This window comes from Mustelus asterias, chromosome 17 (assembly GCF_964213995.1).
Source record: "Mustelus asterias chromosome 17, sMusAst1.hap1.1, whole genome shotgun sequence".
Classification (NCBI taxonomy): domain Eukaryota; kingdom Metazoa; phylum Chordata; class Chondrichthyes; order Carcharhiniformes; family Triakidae; genus Mustelus; species Mustelus asterias.
The window spans coordinates 47,579,827-47,602,184 of record NC_135817.1 but is presented as its reverse complement, the minus strand read 5'-3'; the positions used below and the strand labels follow the sequence as shown (position 1 = coordinate 47,602,184).

General features: G+C 39.6%; 1 protein-coding gene across 5 annotated transcripts in view; it reads left to right on the top strand.

The window, feature by feature from the left end:
• bcor (BCL6 corepressor) overlaps window positions 1-22,358 on the top strand; it is a 232,448-nt gene that overhangs the window by 195,968 nt on the left and 14,122 nt on the right. For 4 of the 5 annotated variants that reach the window (XM_078232580.1, XM_078232578.1, XM_078232582.1 and 1 more), the window contains 4 exons: window positions 113-469; window positions 2,182-2,547; window positions 9,116-9,450; window positions 19,198-19,470. In XM_078232580.1, coding sequence (XP_078088706.1) covers window positions 113-469; window positions 2,182-2,547; window positions 9,116-9,450; window positions 19,198-19,470 — 1,331 coding nt within the window. The remainder of the gene's footprint in view (window positions 1-112; window positions 470-2,181; window positions 2,548-9,115; window positions 9,451-19,197; window positions 19,471-22,358) is intronic. The other variant, XM_078232579.1, reaches the window with a different exon arrangement.

The window sequence follows — 22,358 nt, the reverse complement described above, 5'->3', positions numbered from 1 at the left end:
TTAAAAATTTTGTTTTATTTCACAAGAAACAAAATAGTTCAGAAAACGTGCTTATTATCAAACAGAATATAGGAAATCTATCTGAGAACTGATTAACCATATTTTTCTGCAGATGATCTAGATGGTAATGCAAAACGCCTAGATGGATTGGTTGAAAATTATAAGAATGGGGAATATTGGACTGACCGAATCAACACAGAGAGTTTCACCACTGAGAAAGAACCTGCGCCCAATGAGGACTTTGCAAAAACTCTACAAACATATCATCACAAGGATGCTAACTACAGTTCTGAGTCAAGTTTTGACAAGAATAGCCAATATTGCGAGGGACGGTTACAGGACAAGCAGGATGAAATAAACACTCATGAAGTACAATCAGAGATGAAGGGATATAATGAGAAATGCATCAGTCAAGCTGTGGAGCCAGAAATTTTCAAGATGAAAAGAAAGAGACGAAGTTCCATCATAGGTAAGAATGATGATATTTTGCTGTTGGTTACATGTGTATTATAATTATGAGGAATAATTTTAAAAGTCAGTAAATTGGAATGGGTAAAACACATGGTGTGTAGCAGGCTGAGTTTAAAAAGCACTTCCTTCTTCAGAAGTCCAGCTGAATAAACACCTGTGGCATATATTTAAAGTATAGCTTTCTGTTTGATATGCACACAAGATTTCAAAGATCCTTCTCCTTTTCAGCAATATAAACAGACGTTAAAATACGTTGAGCCCTCTAAGCACCAAGGTGGCCTTAGTTGTTCCAAAAGTGCAAAGGTACATTCTGTAACAAAACATCTGGGGAGAAAAGTTCTCAACTTCTAAATACAAAATATTCAAAAATACATTTGAAATAATTTGCAAAAATCAGATTCAAATTCACTGTATCTTTGGGTTAGATGAGAATTATAATCTTATCATATTTAAGTTTTGATCCAGAACTGCTTGCTCAGGCCTTAAGACCTCAACTTTCAAAAAGTGAATAATAGTTGAATACCTCCACATAGAGGAGTATTCCATCCCCAGTTATTGTGAGGTAGGATTTATGATAGCCGAGCATGAGAGGAAAATCCCACTGTTTGGGTTGTTCTGGCCAAAAAGGACAGTATAGAAGCTGAAGGAGAACCAACATAGCATCGAAACATAAAATTGATCATTATTAAGGAATAATGTGGCAGCATTTAAATCTTTGACTATTTGATTCTTTTATCCTTTACTTATTTTATAATTTCTATCCGACTTTCCTTAAAGCTATTCTACATCTGCAAGTCTAGACAATGACTGCTGGTAGGCTTTGACCACAAGGAAGATGTCATAGCCACTCATTTTTTTTCTCATCCAATACACATGCACACACTTTTCATGTAGGAATCACCTGAGGAGCAGCATCATATCGTTTTTGTTTATATTTTCCCTCACTAGCCTGGGGTTACTGAGGCCAGCTGTAGTGTCCATACTTGTAACTTGATTGATCATTTAATGTGACACAATATGTATTGATCTTGAAGTTTCCTGGTCTGTACCACACCAAAGAGTATACTTATCCATCAGGGGATCTCATCAGTTCTCATCAATTCATCAACAACAAAGCAAATTATATATTCAAGGACAACTGATAACATTTCTCTCTCAACAGTGCATCCTTTTGAAATAGATCATACTTTAGTATGTTTAAAAAAAATCAGTACAGGTTACAATTTCATGTTGGCATTGTGCATGAGGAAGTGTACCATCATGAGAAATTAACACTTTTCTTAAGAAAATGCACATCATTGCTTGAATTTAGGAGCTGCATTATATGCAAGTAAAATCCAAATGTTTAATTACAAAATAATCATCTCTCAATCAGAATCCATATAAATATTTACTTTGCCTTTTTAATGATATTGATTGTACATCTTGAATAAAATTGGGAATCTTGATAGGATAGAAAAATGTTGCTGCTGTCTTTAAATATTTAATCCTTTCATTTGTAAACTGAACTTTAGAGTTACCTCAAGTCTTGTTTCTCCAATATCATTATACTGTGATCACAGAAAATCATGCATTTATATCATTGAGAATACATTGCTATTAAAATTGCAATGATTGTCTACTGGGTCAAAATATTAGTGCCATCTAAGGACTTGTTTATAGCGTTATTAGCTGTAGGGCATGTTTCATTGACCTGAACTATTTTCACAGTAGATGAATGGACTGAGAAGGAGATGAATGATGAATCCACAGACAATTCAGAAGACTCTCATTCAAGTGAAGTAACAAACCTAAAGGTGTGCATTGAGCTGACAGGGCTGCATCCCCGCAAGCAAAGACACCTGCACCATCTAAGGGCACTCTGGGAGCAACAGGTGTCTCCTGACAGATCCACTCCTGCCAAAGCAGGTCGGCTCAGTAAGAAGGAATTAGCCGGGGCTAAAGAGCCAGAGCTCATTGCAAAGGAAACAGAAGTCAAAGAAAGGGTCGAAGAAAGAACCCCCAGGAAAGGACCAGAGGCCAAGTCCAGCAGAAATGTGTCTGAAGAGATCTTCAATAGAAGTGACATTGAAAAAGGTACATTTGGAACCTGGAGAAGTCTTTTTTTTTGTTTAATTTTGAAAATACTTAATATAATTTGCTGAGCAAAATGGAATGTCTAACGGTATCCATTTTTTTGTCTTTCACTAAATATGAAACTGTCCAGGTGAAGGAGTTTTGAAATGTAAAAGTACTTCAGTCCAAGTGCATTGACTTTTTTTTGACTCTTTCACCCTGGCCATTTCTCAACAGAAGGTTATTAAGCATTTTTATACCATAATCTATTTATTCTCCAGATCATTTGCCTCTATGCAGCTCTGAGAGTACGGTTGTGGGTCTGCCTGTGGGACCCACTGTCAGCGTTACTTCAGGGTGGCTAACAGAGGGTGGTAAACAAATTGTATCAAATCAGGTGATGCCAATTGATTGCCCTTTCAAGAAAGGGAAGAATTAATTTTGATATGCTTCTGCAACAAAGTACCTGAGCTAAATGCTGGTGAATTAAGCTGCTTGAAATAAACAGATAAGAACGTCTGGCTGATTTAAGGCTCAAGGTTGGGACTTTCACTTTGGGCTGTTGGCTGCCTGGCTAAATTGTCCTGAGTATAAGATCAGTAAGTGAATACTTTGAAAGTGTAATGCTTGGCCTGACATTGTTGAGCAGAACTAAAATGACCAAGGAAAAATCCTGCCTATGTTTGCAATCTGAAATAAATGCTGGAAATATTCAGCAGGTTTGGCCACATTTGTGAAAAGAGAAACACAAGAGTTAACGTTTCAGATCTGTGACCTTTCATCAGAACTATAAAAAGGTAGAGATGTAACAGTTTTTAAATGGGTACAGAGGCAGGAGAGGGAAGAATGAAGGTCTGTGACCCAGTGGAAGACAAAAGGAGATGATAATGAGACAAATAGAGAAACAAAGGCTGGGTCCCGAGGAACTGTAAATAGCAACAGCAGAACTATCGCCAACATCTGCTGCCCGAAAAAAAAATGGGAGCAGTGGTCATGACCTGAAATTGTTGAACTCTGTGTTAAGTAATTTAAGACCCTAATCGGAAGAAGAGATGCTGTTTCTCGACCATCCGTTGAGCTTCATTTATCCAAGGACAGAATGGTCAGTGAGAGAGTAAATGGAGAATTAAAATAACACGCAACTGAAAACTCGGGGTAATGCTTGCAGACAAAATGAAGATGTTCAGCAAGGCTCTCATCCAATCTGTATTGGTCTCAGCAGTGAAGAGGCGGTTGCATTATGAGCAGCAAGTACAGTATGCTAAATTGAAAGAAGCCCAAGTAAATCACTGTTCACCTGGAATGAGTGTTTGGGACCCTGGACAGAGCAAAGGGAGAAAGTGAAAAGGCGGATGTTTCATCACCTGTGCTTGCATGAAAAGGGGAAGAGGTGATGGTAAAGTGGAGCCAGGTACCATGGAGGTAACAATTGCATCAGAATGTTGAGAGGAGAGGGAAGGGGAAGATGTGTTTAGTGGTTGCATAGCACCAAAGGTGATGGAAATGGCAGAGATGATCCTTTGAAAATGGATGCCGGTGGGATGGACGGTGAAGGGGGACCCTGTTCTGGGAGAGAGGGGAAGGTGTGAGATAAGAAGTGCAAGAAATAGAAAATGCCAACTATGGTGGAGGACAATCCTCAGTTGTGGAAAAAAGCTCTATCGAAACACTAGCATAGAAGTGGCATCATCAAAACAGATATGATGGAGAGACTTGGGAGAATAGAATTAAATACGAAGCTGTCCAAAAGAAGGAATTTGGAAATATTAAAGTATATACAATAAAAAAAGTACAAAGAATCAATTAAGAAGCTCCATTCATCCAGACTATTAAAACATATTTGGTATGTCCAACGTGGGTTAAATAGCTACCTGGTTTGAATTGAAACCCCAGAACCAATTTTTCTGAGTACGTTTTAAAACTGAGCTCATCACTGCAGCACTTGCACATTAACCTATGTTTGCAAGTTTTAAATTAAAGCGAACTTAGCTTTTTTTTAAAAATAGCAACCAAAATCTCCACTCTTTCATTTGTTCTGCACTGCATTTGATTCAATTCTGAGAAAACGAGACAAAGAACCACTTCCCTATTTTAGATTGAATGTTAGTTCAATGGGACACAAACTCATTATACTTTATAATGTATAGTAGAATATTTTATGCTATTTCCTCTTTCCTACTTTCTCCTTTTGGTCATTTTGGGTGTATATCGTTTTAATTCAAAATTATGGTACTTTTTTCGAAAGTGGCATTCATTAAGTTCTCTTTCCAGGTTAATATTTTTGATTAGCATTCTTGTCAAGGTTGATATGTTGGCTACAGTTGATGGCAAGTTCATGAATATAGAGAAATGTGAAATACTGTAATCAATTTCAGAAATAAATGTTAAGATTTTAGCAGACTAGAAGAACCAAGGATCCTTGATGATTCCTGTGCACAAGACGTTGTAAGCTGCTGTGCAAGTAAAGTAACAAGACTATAATAAAGACAGAGGGGATCTTTGTTTTCATCTGAAGACATAGGGTACAAAAGCAGTGAGATAATATTAAACTTTATACAAGTCATTAGTTGGATTGTAGTTGGAGTATAATGCATATTCTTGGTAATTAAAGAAAGCATATAAAGCAACAGAAAGGGTACAGGTAAAATTCATTAGGCTGCTTGTAGATAAGAATTATAGTTATGAAGGGACTTCAGAAGTTGTGATTTTTTTTACTGGAGCACAGAAAATTAAGTAGTGACCTGATAACCTTTCACACCCAAGAAAATCTTTATGAAAGGGTAAATGCCAGTGGATTATTAACAATTTAAGTGAGATAGTAACCAGAGATCACAAATTAGAGACTGATAAAAAATATTAAAAGGGAGATTAGAAAAAACAATCTTTGTCTAGAGTGTGATTGGAATGTGGCATTCTCCGTTGCAAGTTGTTGTTGTAAGAGACTCCATAAATGTTTTTAAAAGGAAATTAGATTGTTTCTAGAAAAAGATTATTGAATGGCATGGAGAGCGAACAGAAGAGTCAGATTAGACCGAATTGCTCACATGGGGAAATGCACCAGTTCATTTCATGGGCTGAATGGCCTATTTCTGTGGTTTAATATTTTGTGATTTTCTGGATCCCTTAGTGCTTTTGCACACAATTGTAGAGGCTCATATTAGTTACTGGTCAGTCAACCTCCAGCTCAGCAGTGATGCCTTTATTTCAAGGCAATTCAGCAAACCTCTGTTACTTACTCCCAGCAAAAATGTGCTTTAGATCTTTCAAGCCATTGATATCAGCTGCAGCCCTGGCTCGCAGTTGTGTATAGCAGCAGAGCTCGGGTATAATGAAATCATGCAACCGTGAGAGTTATCATCAATCACATAAGCAGAGTAAAGCAACAATTATAATGTCTTGGAAGATCAGGCAGCAGCCTTCCAGTATCATCCAGTTAAAGCATCATGCATTATTATGGTTTGCTACGTGTTCCATAATTTTGTTGTGCCACTGGCTCCCTGAGCTTCACATTTGTCAGCTCTGCGAGACATTCTACTCTATAGAATACTGCGGTCTCTTGTTGGGTGCACACCCCTCTCTCTTTTGGTGTTGAATTTCAGTATGGCTCATACCCCACCACTCCTATCCCACCACTCCTATCACAAGTGTAGTGAGCTACTTGCACGCACTCTTCTAAATGATACTGATGAGGCACCAACTTTTACTTTTAAAAATGTCATTCTTTGGGCAAACATGGGACAGCCAAAGAATGTTCTATCATTTTACTGTACAATGTGGATTCAACACAAGATACTAATCAATGGGGAAAGCTATTCTGTCTATTTGAATTCATCCATCCAGAAAGGACTTAAAATACCCTCCATTATCCAATTATTTTCAGGTGCTTCCAGGGTTTTTGCTTCCACTGCTCTTATCTGAAAGTCTATTCCATACATTGATCACTCGTTGTGGAAGAAGCATTTCTTTATCTTTTCTCCATAATTGTCTTTTACTAGTTGATTCATCCTTGTCCCATTTTCACAATTATCAAGTTTATTTCATTATCATTTTACCTCTAAAACCATTTCTCAGTCACCTCCTTTCTAAACTAAACAGCTAAGTTTCTTTCCTCAACCTAGACCTTTTATACTAAAGATCTGCCTCAAGGTTTTTTCTATTCTGAAGTGTCTTGGCAAGCAAAACTGGATGAGACATTTAAGGCATGTCTGGCTAGAGCATTGCACAACTTGCTCTGAACTGCATTCTCTTGTTCTGGATGTGTAGTTCAGCATTCTGTTGGCTTTGTCTTGAGCTGCAATGGTTGGATGTTGAGTTTCTGAAGACTTTGCCAGCACCAAGGTTCACTTTCCCCTGTTATGCTCATATACACATTTCATTCAATTTATTCTAATTGTTCTATCATTTTTGAGTTGCCTTTTCCATTTTTACTGTTTGGTATAATCTGCAAATGTAATCACTTTGCATTGAATTATTTAATCTAGTACATCCCCATTCAGCTTCAGTGGCTGAGATTCAAATAGTCCTTACCTCTGTGAGCAGGTCCATGAGCTGACCTAGTTGCAGGCTGTGTCACCGTGGCAGTTTCAGAGCCAGCAAAACAACAGCAGGAGTGGAAGAAGGCAGTTGATGTGCTGTAGATAGTAACATCATTTTTGGCCTTGCACCTGCTACTACTACTTGGCACTATCTTCATATGTCCATGGGTCTGCATAATAACAGACTCAATACAGCAGTGAAATATGTCCAACCTTATCAATGAGATGCTAAGACTGGCCTTTGCCATAATGGGCCCTGGAGATGCCATGTGCTTAATGATGCACTGCAAAGTTTCTATCCCTTGCATCAGTACACAATACCACGTATGCAATCCTTACAATAACCTTTATTTTCTGAAAACTGCCCAATGAATCCATCAATCTTTCATATAGTAATCATTATTTTCTAAGCAAGGCCCTTTAAAATGGGGACCTATCATTCATGATTAGAATAGCCATCAGCTGACTTCTGACCAGACTCTTCTAACTCACTAGCACCTACATCCCTGGATTTATATGCCTACCTGTGATGCAACTTTGTAGTGTTTGACTGAATGATGCAATTTGTCTCAGTACAATGCATGGTTTGGGGACAATGAGTGAGAACTGAGTAGAATGAGGAACAAATGAGAGATAACAAATCTTGAGCTTCCTGCTTTCTCTGCAGTTTCTCTTTCTGGGATTTGAAGAAACCTCTCCTCAAATGCAGAGAATAGATTTTGTAGTTCTCCATGTATAATACTATTTGCCCTCTTGTTATGCTTGGTCTTCTGATAAACCAGTTAAATTCACTTGATATTTAACACTATTTTAGTGGCATGAGATACATGGTATTCATGGATGTTGATATTACAGATATGTGTATCATGCAGGGACTGTACATAGAATTATTTGTCAGGAGGTTCTGATGTTGACAATGTTAATGAAGGTGTTCCTGGAAAAGGAAAGTGTTTGAATTCTACATAAGGTCATACTGAACAGCCATCTAAAGCTAGAAAAGTTGTGCAAGATGATTTGGGTGGAATAGAGCCTTTAATTTATATATACTTTATACACTGGATATTACTGAGGTTACAATAAAGTACACTACCTTTGTACACCTAATGAGCATATTAAACTTCTGGCATTTAGACTATGACGGCTGCACTGTGCTGCTAATATAGTAATTATCTTCCACTTCCTGGTGAGTAAGTTAACCCTAACACTTTTAACCCTAACAGCAATTTATCCCAAGCTCATTGATATGAAAAATCCTCTTTCTATTCCACAAATGCTGAAACAAAACCCAAAAATGCCTCATCGGTAACCCTGTCGTTACCATACCACACACTGATGTGGTTCTTTGCTAAAAAGCTAAATCCAGCCTTTACTGAAAAGTGCTGAATTTTCCAACCCTTAATGAGTGAACAATCAATCACCGGTATTAATTACGTTTGATGATTGTCCATTCTATATTAATGCACTGAATCCACAATTGTCTGTGTGGAGTTTGCATGTCGTCCCTGTGTCTCCGTGAAATCTGGTTTGCTCTCGCACTCCAAAGATGTGCGGGTTAGGTGGATTGGCCATGTTAAATTGATCCTTAGTGTCAGGGGGATTAGCAGGGTAAATACGTGGGGTTACTGGGATAGAGCCCGGGTGGGATTGTTGTCGGTGCAGGCTCGATGGGCTAAATGGCCTCCTTCTGCACTGTAGGGTTCTGTGATTCCATAGGCAGTTTCAGAACCAATCAGGTTGGATATTTGCAGGTATTTTCTACCCTACTTATAACTGGGTGCTGAGATGATCCAAAAATCACTCTTGTTCTCTTATCAATGGACATGTGTATTATTGTAAACTCGTATGATATGTTCATTTATTCTGGAACACTTCATTCTGCAGCTGATCACTGAATATTTTCACATATATAAAATGATGTATAAAAAAAATAAAATGTGGCCAATATTCAAGTTGCATAAAAGGACAGTACAAACTGGTTATAAGATTATGAAAATCATTAATTAAGTTTAAATTTCAAGAATCTATTACTAAAAATTATGTAAACATTTGTTTAGGTTTCGCCACGCCTCCAGTCTCCCCTAGGAAAAGGACAGTTTCATCTGGCACCACAAGCAGCAACTGGCAAGGACAGCAAAAAACCAGCACACCAGTGTCACGATCATCAGCTAAACGACAGAGGAACAAGGAAAGCCACAAACATGGTGTCTTGTGTGCTGGAGAGGAAGAGGATCATTTATATTCACCAATTTCACCAAAGTATTCAAACACAGAACGAGAAAAGCCTTCAGGAAAGCGCCAGTGTAAAACAAAACACCTAATGCGTCAGGATAGAAGAAGGTCATCGCTGACAGCAGATGACTCAACTGATGTTGAGAGTTCAGAAGACAAGGTATAAGCTTAATTTACTTGTATTTTCGTGCGAGGTATGATGTGTAGCAGACACAGACACAAACAAATCTTCTCCATTCTTGAGTAAGGGTCACAATAAAACAGCAAGAATCATAAAAACAAATGCAAAATACTGTGGATTATGGAAATCTGAAATAAAATTATTAACATTTCAGGTTGATGACCTTTCTTCAGATCAAAAGGAAGATAGGAATGCAAGAGTTTTTTTAAAGGCCTTCATCTGAGGGAGCATTGGCTTTTTTGAAAAGACGAACTTGTATTTATGTACTGCCTTATTATATCTCATAGAAAGGTCACAAAGCATTTTTAGTACTGGTTCAGTACTTCCACGCATCCTGTGAGTCCACTGAAACTCTCCTTGAGTATCCTGCAAAGGTTCAATAACTACAAATTACTACAGCCATCTTTCTATTATCCCAGATTACAATCTAAAGCAGCTCATTACCTCATTGGTGCGTTCATTAATATGAAACAGCCCCTTCCCTGGACCAATGGCTCCAGCTTGTGGCTCTGAGGTGGTCTGTAAAACTTTTCTTGACTCACTTGCATATAAAAGTAGCACTTCAATATAACTGATATCCTCGTGGAGAAATGGATGGAAGTTTGGCTAAATAGCAAGTCTCGCTGTACACTGCAGTACTGAACTGTGCAAAATGGGAAAACCCTAGATTCAGTCCTTAGACTGAGATGAGTTGTTTTATTCATGATAGCAGTAGGATTGCTACCGTGATGTCCCCAATTTAGGGAGCAAGAAATCACCAAGCGTTTTCATTCTTAATCACTGAATTAGTCACTGCTGAAAAGCTTGTGTATAGGATTGGGCTCAACTTGAACAATAACCCACCAGGTGACAGGCAAGATGAACTTTAGTCGTCTTGGATTCGTATATCCTTTGTGGGTGATATTAGCAGTGGTCAGAAGAAGAGAAAATATATTATTGTGTTTAACTTTCCTGTATTGAAATGCACCTATCAGTTATTAAGATGGCTTGAGGTTTCAAAATACTAAATTTTATTTCACCTGATTTTTAAAATTATGCAAACAATTACTTTCAAAGTTGGATAAAGAGGTTTGTTGTGTCATACATTTTGGAATAATTTAATTTGATATCCGGTGGAAGTTATGCATGGATGGAAACAATTAATGGTAATTACACACTTTAGCATAAATTTCCTGGTTCCTTATTTTCTTGGTTAGCAATTCTGTACACACATCTGTAGGACTTGTTCGGTTAATGTGGAACAGAACTTGCCGAGGATCCAATTACCAGGCATGCGCCACTTCTAATATCTGTTGTGTGAGATTTTGCCATGTGCTACCAAAGGGTTAATTGGTTAGGGATAGGCTACATACTGCATAATCATGTTAAATTCTGTTTCAGCAAAGAGCAAGCGAACGTTTTCAAATACCCAAATAGTAAAATTTATTATAATCTGGAGGTGTGCCCCAAGTGTGATTAGAGTTCAGGTATTGAACTCTAATCACGGTGATGTGACGTCACAGGTGGAGAAGGTGGTGAAGAAGGCATATGGCATACTTGCCTTTATAGGACGGGGCATAGAGTATAAGAGTTGGGGTCTGATGTTGCAGATGTATAGAACGTTGGTTCGGCCGCATTTGGAATACTGCGTCCAGTTCTGGTCGCCACACTACCAGAAGGACGTGGAGGCTTTGGAGAGAGTACAGAGGAGGTTTACCAGGATGTTCCCTGGTATGGAGGGGCTTGGTTATGAGGAGAGATTGGGGAAACTGGGGTTGTTCTCCTTGGAAAGACGGAGGATGAGGGGAGACTTAATAGAGGTGTATAAAATTATGAAAGGCATAGATAGGGTGAACGGTGGGAAGCTTTTCCCCGGGTCGGTGGTGACGTTCACGAGGGGTCATAGGTTCAAGGTGAAGGGGGGGAGGTTTAACACAGATATCAGAAGGACATATTTCACACAGAGGGTCGTGGGGGCCTGGAATGTGTTGCCGGGCAAGGTGGTGGAGGCGGACACACTGGGAACGTTTAAGACTTATCTAGACAGCTATATGAACGGAGTGGGAATGGAGGGATACAAAAGAGTGGTCTAGTTTGGACCAGGGAGCGGCGCGGGCTAATTGTTCCTTGTTTCTCATTTCAAGGCTTCATTCTATGATCATCTTGCTGGTGCCAGTACAGAGCGAGACTGCGGATAGTTGGGAACCTGTCTCGGGGGCAGGGAATTCATATGGTGTTCGTGGAAGTGGAAATGACTAGGGTTGGGAAGCATTTTCCGATCAGGGCCATTGTGATCTCCTGGACTCGTTTCGATCGCCTCAGGGGGTCGGAGAGGAATTTCCCAGATTTTTTTTTCCCATATTGGCCCTGGGGTTTTCACTCTGGGTTTTCGCCTCTCCCTGGAGATCACATGGTCTGGAATGGGGGGGTGGGGGTGAGTTAATAGGTTGTGATGAACAAAGCATCGTAGCTGTGAGGGACAGCTCGGTGGATAGGATACTGGTATGTAGATAGGCTGGAAAATTGGGCGGGGATCCTGGATTCAGGATTCAATCCTGGACCGGGGAGCGGCGCGGGCTTGGAGGGCCGAAGGGCCTGTTCCTGTGCTGTATTGTTCTTTGTTCTTTGTATATATTGTGAACATGTCTTTCTGTGTAGTGAGGAGTAATACCTCTTCTTCCACGACTGTCTTCCTCCATCATTATCCCTGTAGAGTCTGTTTTTAACATTGCAGAATTTTTAAAAAGAATTACAAATTTTTTTTACAATGGTGGAAGAGGCAAATATATTTCTGCACAATGTACAATTTCTTCCACCTGCTTATAACTCAAGCTGTACAAATAGCATTTAGTACTGTTCCAGTAACCAGGACCCAATGTAATTATTCTTGTGTTAATGGTAATAGTGCCTAGATTCGGTTGCTATATTATGCTGGGCATTATTGATCTATTAACTTAATAAATGCAGAGTTTTGCTAAACTGCAAAAACAGATAGGCAAGTCACCTCCATTTATATCAACTTAATAGAAACTTCTTTGTCTCGTAGCTCAGTTTCTAAGAACAAGTGGGAGATTTTACTTTACTAACATAATAACTTTGAAAATGTTACACTTGGTCAGTGTGATTCACAATGCAAACTTGCAGCTAAAATATGAAAATACGAGTTACTGAACTGTTAATTAGAGATTGATTTATGTTGAACACTCAAATTGTACATACAGCTTTGCATAGCATCAAGTGTCTGATTATTCTGAGTATTTAATTCCATCATGTAGTTAATTAAATTTGTTCTTAACTAATCAGGTATGGCCCACCTTTATTTTAATGGAAAAATAGAACATTTGAACATTTCAAATACTTTTTGGCCTTTATTTTCAGTACCTAAAGTAATCTTGATTCAAAACTTAAATAATATGATTTTAAATAGAAATGTCTGTTCCTTGTAACCTGGGAACAACATAAAACATTACATCAGCGTCAATTCTGCAACATGGGATAGAAATGTCAGGCATTCAGTGTAGGTTTTGCGTTTTCTGACACGAACAGTATTGCTTGACCGTGAATGTGATGTTTGAACACTAAGACGCTTAAAACATTTGATGTAATAATTAAGGCCACTGTGGTTATTTGATAGCGCTCAGACCATATTATTGTATCAATGCATTTTAATAAATGCATTGATCTTGCCAACAGGTGTTAAGGGAGAGACTGCTAGCAGAAAATTATGTCTTTGTTTTAAGATTGGGATTTTCTTTCCACTTCCTTGCTTCCTGACTATTACAGCCACAATTCTAGCCACATTAAACATGGTAGGTGTTTACCTTCTACCATTTCCTTCAAGTGCAGGAAAACCTGTCTTGTGTTAAGTGCCACTCATGGCATAATATCACAACACAGGAAGTCTCCCATACCAAGCACAGCTACATTGCAATGGCATTCAAGATTAGCTTCTGAAGGCTGTAACTGAGTAGGGAGGTATTGATTCAACTGTACCATCTCCTTTTGTGTAAAAATATGGGCCCCAATTTATATATGGACCATGCTCCTTCCAGAGGATGTTGGGGTGAACTGTCCACAGCTATAATCAGGGGTAGAGATGTGTTATCAGCAGAACTTGTACTTCATTCCTTTCATCACTGAACAAAGGCTGCAGTATGTGAGGATGATAGATCTGCTGAATTTCCTGGAGAGTCCTCAATTGTTCTTGCATTATCATTTAGTATCTTATAGAAAAATAGAATGATATCTTGTGGAATAAATGAATGGTATCTTAGAATAACAGAATGGTTACAGCACAAGAGGAGGCTGTTCAGCCTGATTTGTCTGTGCTGGCACTCTGAAGAAGCAATTCACTTGGTGCCATTCCCCTGAAGCCCTTCATTTTTTTTCCTTTTCAGATATTGATCCAATTCCCTTTTGAACGCCTCAGTTGAACCTGCCCCCCACCAGGCTGTTGGGTAGTGCATTGCAGATACTAACCACTCACTTTGTGGAAAAGATTTTCCTCATTTCGCCATTGCTTCTTTTGCAAACTACCTTAAATCTGAGCCCTCTGGTTCTTGATCCTTCCACCAATGGGAACCACTTCTCTTTATTCAGACCCCTCACTGTGGAAGCGTAGGGATGAAATTTAACTTTTCTTTGCCAGTGTTTGGGGAAAAAACAATTGGGATTTGGAGAGGTTAAGTTCATGCCAAACACCCACCACCGCCGCCAGAAACGTATAGGCTGCCAAATAGAAACAGCCACTCAATATAAAAATCTGGGTCCTACCACTGGTTTTAGGACCACAGCACAAAGTTGGAGAGCAAATGGATGGAGCATGCATGAGCCAATCTTCCATCCTCAATGACGTCCACTGAAGCTGACCGGACTGAAAAAAAAACTGTAACAAGCTGAAGAAACTTTTTAATTTGCAGTTGAATTTCTGTGAAACAAGCAGGAGTGCAGGTTCTCCCCTAACTCCATAAAAATACTGCAGACCAGGGCAGGGTTGCCCTCCCGGGATCTACCTGTGGGCTGCCCAAGATTCCTATATGTTCGCCCAGTGAACTACGTCAGGGACACGCACACCGTTTACTGGTTGTATGTAGATGAGATGTGAGACCAGGTTACATGCAGATCTCAGGCCATCTTGGCACCAGCCATTTTGTGTGACAGTAGGTGTTGGATTTCTCTCTCAATCACCCAAAGGGATTTGATTTGTCCTCTGTGAGGATATAAGGGTTCTAGAGTTGTGCAAGTCAGTGCCTGCTGCCCTGGAACCTTTCCCAATGATCTATTTTACAGCAGCAGCATGACAAGTGGGAAGATGGCAATTTGCAGACCAAGGAAGCTCTATGCAATCATGCCTTATGACATCCATATACTGACCATGGCACTTGGGTGCAGCAAAGTTCATGCCACAACTCTATTATTATCAAGTATACCATGGGTATCTTGAAGCAATGTTCTGCAAGACTGGATTGACCAGACAATCTTACAGTACGATGCCCTGGATTTCCAGAATAATTGTCTGCTGCATGCTCCATAGCTTTGCCACAAAATAAGACCTCAGCATGAATCTAGAAGGCCTGAACGGTCAAAGCATGATCGATCTGGAGGATGGAAATAGTAATGAGAAGGTAGCAGCGGTACCAGCAGGGAAAATGGATATTAAATGCAGATGCCTTCCAAGGAATGCCACAGCAACCCATTTCTTAAACCACATTTACCAAATAACTGCCCAATCACTTTGAGAAGCAATTCCATATTCAGTTCTTCAAATGCTATCCATTAGCACCTTATGTTGGGGCCCTGTTGTAGCCAAAGATGAAAAAGTGCTTCATGGTGTTCAAATCAGTTGCCTATCATTTCCCATGTTATGCTGCATGAAGGTTAGCAGCTTGAGTTGGCATGAAGCTGCCCCTTAATTGTTGTCACTTGATTCAGATATGTGACATCAAACCTAGCACTTCTCCAAATTTTCCCTATGACAATAGTGAGCATGTTGGTTGAATGCAGGGTTTCATAGTTTGCCAGGAATTTGGAAACCTGAGACCACTCAGGGCTATGTATTGAGTGCTCGGCATGTGAATCGGACACATTCAAGACTTCGGTCACGATGTGATGACTGTGATATTTGCCTGCTTTCAGTTAGCTCCTGCCATGAATGGTCCACTAGTGCTTCTGGCACGCTGGCACAGTGGTTAGCACTGCTGCCTCACAGCGCCGGGGTTCAATTCCCAGCTTGGGTCACTGTCTGTGCGGAGTTTGCATGTTCTCCCTGTGTCTGCGTGTGTTTCCTCCGGGTGCTCCGGTTTCCTTCCACAGTCTGAAAGACGTGCTGGTTAGGTGCATTGACCCAAACAGGCACTGGAGTGTGGTGACTAGGGGAATTTCACAGTAACTTCATTGCAGTGTTAATGTAAGCCTTACTTGTGATACTAATAAATAAACTTTAACTTTAAACTTTTGGATAGGGTAACCACCAGTCCGTCAAATCATATGCCTTATCTTCTGGAGTATTTGCAGAAGAGCTTGCAGCTCCTGGCCTATCAAACTAACTTTTCTCATCAAATAACAAACACATTTTAAGCAGTTTGTTAGTTAACTTTGCTATTTGCTATTTCAGGTACTTGTTGGCTAGCTCATAGACGGCAACCAATATTTACTGTAAACTGGCTGGAAAATATAATCCCAGAGACAGTTTATCCATGAATAATCCCCCACCAATAATTTCTAAACAGAAAATGCTGGAAAATCTCAGCAAATCTAGCTAGCTCTGACGAAGGGTCACCCAGATTCGAAATGTTGGCTCTATTCTCTCTCCACAGATGCTGTCAGATCTGCTGAGATTTTCCAGCATTTTCTGTTTTTGTTTCAGATTCCAGCAACCGCAGTGTTTTGCTTTTAATTTCTAAGCTAATATCTATAAATTTAATAAATCTCATTATCCAACAGGAAATTATCAATATTAAAAATTCATCATCCGTGAGTCTGTTTTGGGAATTTTTTATAGAATAGAAACCCTACAGTACAGAAAGAGGTCATTTGGCCCATCGAGTCTGCACCGACCACAATCCCACCCAGGCCCTACCCCCATATCCCTACATATTTACCCACTAATCCCTCTAACCTACACATCTCAGGACACTAAGGGCAATTTTAGCATGGCCAATCAACCTAACCCGCACATCTTTGGACTGTGGGAGGAAACCGGAGCACCCGGAGGAAACCCACGCAGACACGAGGAGAATGTGCAAACTCCACACAGACAGTGACCCAAGCCAGGAATTGAACCCAGGTCCCTGGAGCTGTGAAGCAGCAGTGCTAACCACTGTGGTAACGTGCCGTCCTTGCAGAAGGGAATTTGCTAACGGTCCAATTATGAGCTCTGTCACTTCCAGCATATTGCCAATTTACACGGGACATGCCACACAACTTTTTGAAAAACCTTTTTAGGAGATAAATTTTATGATAGCCACCTCGGCCTTTGAGATATTTCAAACTTATTTAAATTTCTGAGCATTTAATTTTAATTGATAACTAAAATTTATCGAACGATTGTAAATGACAAATTTTACAAAATGATTTCTTCCAGATTCACACTCAATGATTTTATGTCCCAAATTTATGAATGGAAAATTGAGGAGTGCACAGCCATGAGTTCTAATATACGTGGCTATCGACAAGGCGATGTGTACATTCATAAAATTGGCCCTTAAGTATTCATAGAATTGTAGAAATTGCAGCACTTAAGGAGGGTAATTGGTCCATCATTCCTATACCAGAACTACCTCTTAAACTGAAAATATCTATTCTAATTCCAGTTCAACATCTTTTTAAATTCTTCCTTTTCAAGCACCTCTAATTCCTTTTTAAATGATGTAACTCAGCTTCAATAGCTATTTGTGGAAAAGCAGTCAATTTTCTAATAATCTTTCATGTGAAAACATTTCATCTGAGTTTCCCATTCATTCCTTTTCTCATAATTCTCCCCATTCATTCTTTTGCTCATAATTCTGAGTTAGTTTTAAGTAGGATCTAACATTGTTACCCTCCTAATCTGCATGCTCTTCAGTGGAGAACATCCACAGACAAGCTTCCTGTTGTATACTGATATTACCCAGCTCTATTTTGCTGCAACCTCTCCACCATCCCCGCTACTTCTGTTTTATCAGATTGACCCCACAACAAACTTTATACACTTGCCATTAACTCCATCTCCCCTTTCAGCCACAACCTCTCAGGTTGAATTAAGCTATTCCCAACCTCGTCCTATTCAACTCTTCAGAGCTCCTGACTTCTTTCTCTCTCACACCAAAGACTGACCACTTCTACCACTGTCGCATCATCCACCATAAATGTGACCATCTCCTGCTGTAAACCTTATTAATGATTTTTCACTTACAGACTAGTTTTTCATTTGTATCCTATCCTCCACCCTACATAACATCTAGCCTCTCTCAAACTCATGCTCCTCACATCCTATGCTCACACAGGGCTGCTAACCTATTGCCGCTGTCCTTGCTGCCCTTAGTTCTCCCAAAACTTTCAATTTAAAATTTCTAATCCACGTGTTTAACCCTTTGATGACCTTCTCCATTTCATACAACTGTAACCTCTTCTAGTCCTAACACCATGAGTCCTGCGATCTCTAACTTTTCAACTCACCACTTGGTTGCCATCCCTTCAGCTGCTTAAGCCCCATGCCCTGGACGCACCAAAACTCTCTGCTTCTTCACCTCTATCTTCTCTTTGACCAAACTTTTAGTCCTCTCTCCCAATATTACCTCCTTTGTGAAGCACATTTTTTAAACAAGATAGAAATGCAAGTTATTCTTGTTAAAATAAAGTTATGCAAGACTTATTTCGATTAAAATTCTAAGCTTCAGCTTGGTTTCCGAGGTCAGTGTGGTTAGGGAAACAAGTCATTCTGAAGTTGTATCCATTGTTGTTAGTAGTGGATCTGCACCGGGGCATCTGTAAACATTCCTCTTGCTCCATGCTGACTTAGCACCTGCAACAAAGGGTTGAAACACATCTACAACCCTTAGGCCATCAAAACAGCAACTGACAGTTTAAGCACAAGTATCCCAATATTTTTCATTTTATCTTGGAATATGGACAATACTGGAAAAGACAGTTTCACCATGCTTCGGACTGAAATCATGTTTATGCCAGGCTGGGTAGGATTGATTGCAAATTCCTTTTGCGAATTGTTGTTGGTGAGCCAGTTGAGTTTTCATGACAGTTCGGTGCTTTCATGGTTTCTTTTTGGTGCTCGTCCCCAAATCACCATGAGGAGATTTCAACTTGAGTCCTGTGGGCAACTAGTTCAGTACCAGAACCACTACATGATCAGACCCCTGTTTAAAGTATATTGTTACTGACCATTTGCTAGGTCTGTCGGTTCTCCTGTGTTCAGTTGGTTTCAGCAGCTTTCCTTGAATACATTTTAAGTGTTTGACTTCTGGACTGAGTAATATATCATTTTTAAAATGTGCAGCATTCTCGATCTCTTGCTTAAATAACTGTATTTCAAAGTGATTTGTTGTATTGAAACCACTTTGGGATGTTTCTGAGAGATGTGATAAGGCACTACGCAAATGTAATTTTTTGCTTTATTGCTGTTCAATGCTTTAAATGCTTTTTTTTCATAACTGAGCAGAGAATTTGGAGAAGATATTTAGAATAGGCTTATCTAACAAGCTAGCTCAGTGTCCTCCATCCCATTAACAATTTTTTTTGGTTGATTACTTGCAGCAAAACAGTGTGAACAGGAATTCTAGAAAGCGCCCAGCACTAACCACCGGCACAGATTCCACACCAAAGAAAATATGTGAGCAGAAAACTTCTGATCGTTTGTTGCAGATTCCATTATTACTGCAATTCTCCAAGCCTTTGGCTGCACAAGCAGTTAACTCTCCACAGGAGACAACTCCAAGTCGCCCCATGCCTCCAGAAGCACGCAGACTCATTGTCAATAAAAACGCTGGTGAAACTTTACTGCAAAGAGCAGCACGTCTAGGCTATGAGGTGAGTTCTGAATTTGAAAATAGGTAACATGATTAAGAATTCTTTCATTTTGTTTTCTGTCACCTACTGTAGTCACAAAATATTAATTGAGTTTTATTATAGTGTTTAGTTTAATTTCCATCTGGATTAATGTGTCATTTTATAATGGCCATAATAAGTTTGGTGGATGCAATACTTAAGCATAGAAATGGTAGCAGTTTACAGTTTTTTCAAGAGTATATCAATTATATAAGAATACCAAGTTGGTGCATAAATTTAGACTAAATACTTCACTTTAAATATTACTTTGAATATCCGAAATATGAAAAAATCCTGAGTAAGATTTAAAATGTGACATTATCAATCTGCATCAAAAGCGTTTTGAACAAGATGTACTAAGTTTTGTTTTGTCTTGTGATTAGGTTATAAATGGTCATTTTTCTAACTAAATCTTTGGATTTAGTTTACCTTAGCTCCATTTACCTTAGCTAGTCCCCCTGACACTTAAGGTCACTCAAGCAGATAATTTAATAACAAAGAATAATAGAAATTCCTGCTACATTTCTGCATTACAATGTAGTGAAAAATAATTTTTTTGCTGTCACAACACCACAGTGGCAGCGGCAGTAATAGCAATCACAGGCAATCAGTACCTATTATACTTACAATGTGCATAACTTGTCATAGATTTGAAAATCTTTGTCATAAGGGAATAAAAACTTACTTTGGCTCTTCAGTTGATTCACTACCTTAGTGACTAGGTTAGCAACCTATAAATTATCAGCATATGAACTAACCTCTGGTTACACAAATAGAAATGCAGGTATCAGTGATAAAGCACAATGGTGTTTTGAAGTTCTTAATATAGTAGTGAATTTCTCAGGTGGTAGCAGTAAAGAATCTTCTTGGTTACATTGTGCTAAGCTGTGTGCCATGCCATCTTTTGCTTCTAAAAGGAAATGGGCACTGTTTTGCAGCTTTAATCATAGTACTGATCACATCACATGGGATAAATTTTCAGTGTGGAGCTTTAACGTGAGCACTGTTCCAGAATTCTGACCTGTCCTGCATCCAGTAAGATTCTTCGCCAGCAGCAGGGCATTGCAAATATGATGTCGTAATTGTGTACTTCATGAATATTTACTGACTGGCTCAATCTATCAAAACATTAGTAAATTAACCAGATGACGAGCCATATTTTTCTTACCCGTTCATCAGTTAATGAAATGTATTAAGTGTTACTATGTCATATTCACCAGAGAGATTCTGTTTACTCTAGACATTAGGGACTTGGGTGAGACAGGGTGCGGGCATGCTTTGAAAGTTACACTCCCAAATGGCACTTCAGTGTCCTGATGCCTCCAAGGCATGCTGCTATTTTCAAACAAGGACAGTGGGGGTTGCCAGGAACCCACTTGCCTCCAATTAATTGCCTATAAAGCTCCTTGAAGAGCTTGTTAATGGGCTAAGGAGGGCCAGAAGGTGATTTTGAAATCACAGATTGGCAAAATTGAACTGTCTTGTGCACGCTCATGCATAGCTTTTGGGTTCAATGTGGGGAGCCATCAAATCATGTTTATACCAATGAAAATATTCTGACAAAAAGCGTTATTCTATTAGAACATGTCTACAATCTTTACGTTAGCCACTTTGCCACTTGTCTATGCTATGAGGCTGCTAGCCGTCTGATCTCCTGCATCCTCTGTTTTGCAAGGTAGTGGGAAGCTCAGTCATGGCTGCTGTCTACTTTTGAGGATTGTATGAAAGAGTCAGTTCTCATCTGCTAATGGTGCTCAGCGCCATCGTTCGGTGCTGAACTCACCTCTGACCCAGTTAGGATTTCTATTTAAGGATAACATCACAGGGTTGGGACCAGGAAATGATTCAGGCATCAGGTTCACACCCAGCTTGAATATCCAGTCCTAAATGTTCCAAACTTCTCTAACCAATTTGCACATAGGTAAAATATATCTAAAAGTTGTGACTACTGGCCTAAGGGGTGAGGGTCACACGGTTGCTTCAGTGTACATTGGGATATCCTGATATGCATCCAAATTATCATAGAATCCCTATAGTGCAGAAGGAAGTCATTCAGCCCATCGAGTCTGCACCGACCACAATCCCACCCAGGCCCTATCCCCATAACCCGATGTATTTACCTTAGCTGGTCCCCCTGACACTAAGGGGCAATTTAGCATGGCCTATCCACCTAACCCGCACATCTTTGCACTGTGGGAAGAAACCGGAGCACCCGGAGGAAACCCACGCAGACACGGGGAGAATGTGTAAACTCCACACAGACAGTTACCCAAGCCAGGAATTGAACCCGGGCCCCAGGCGCTGTGAGGCAGCAGTGCTAACCACTGTGCTACCATGCCACAAGTTGTTGACCTTTTCTATAATACTACATCGTGCAGTGTTGCTACACTTGGGTGACCGATGTAGGATTGTATCATTGGACATGGTACAGTCAGGCTATTGTAATAACTCAGGAAGCCCGGCTGGAAAGGAATGTAGTTTATTTACAGAATGCAAAGTAAAGCCACTACCGTGGTGTACACACACTAATCCCTGCCTGGGACTACAGTTCAGCAGGTCCAGTCCTGGATCTGACTTCTAAAAGACTCAGTGAATGAGTTCCATCTGGGCAGGCCACTGCCTGTTATGAGGGGAACTCGTACTCAATGAGCCCCACAGAGAAATCAATTAGTGATTCCCAATGGACCTCATGGAGAGTTATCACAGCTTTTTAATTCTATATTACATTGAATGTTTGTCACAATGGTTATAAGTTCAACACGAAAGTCAGAGTACATCAAGTACATTAATGAAATCTGTTAGTTTGGTATATGGAAAAAGTGCAGTGAAATGTTACTAATAAAAAGGTATCGCTGAAACTGAAATGAAGA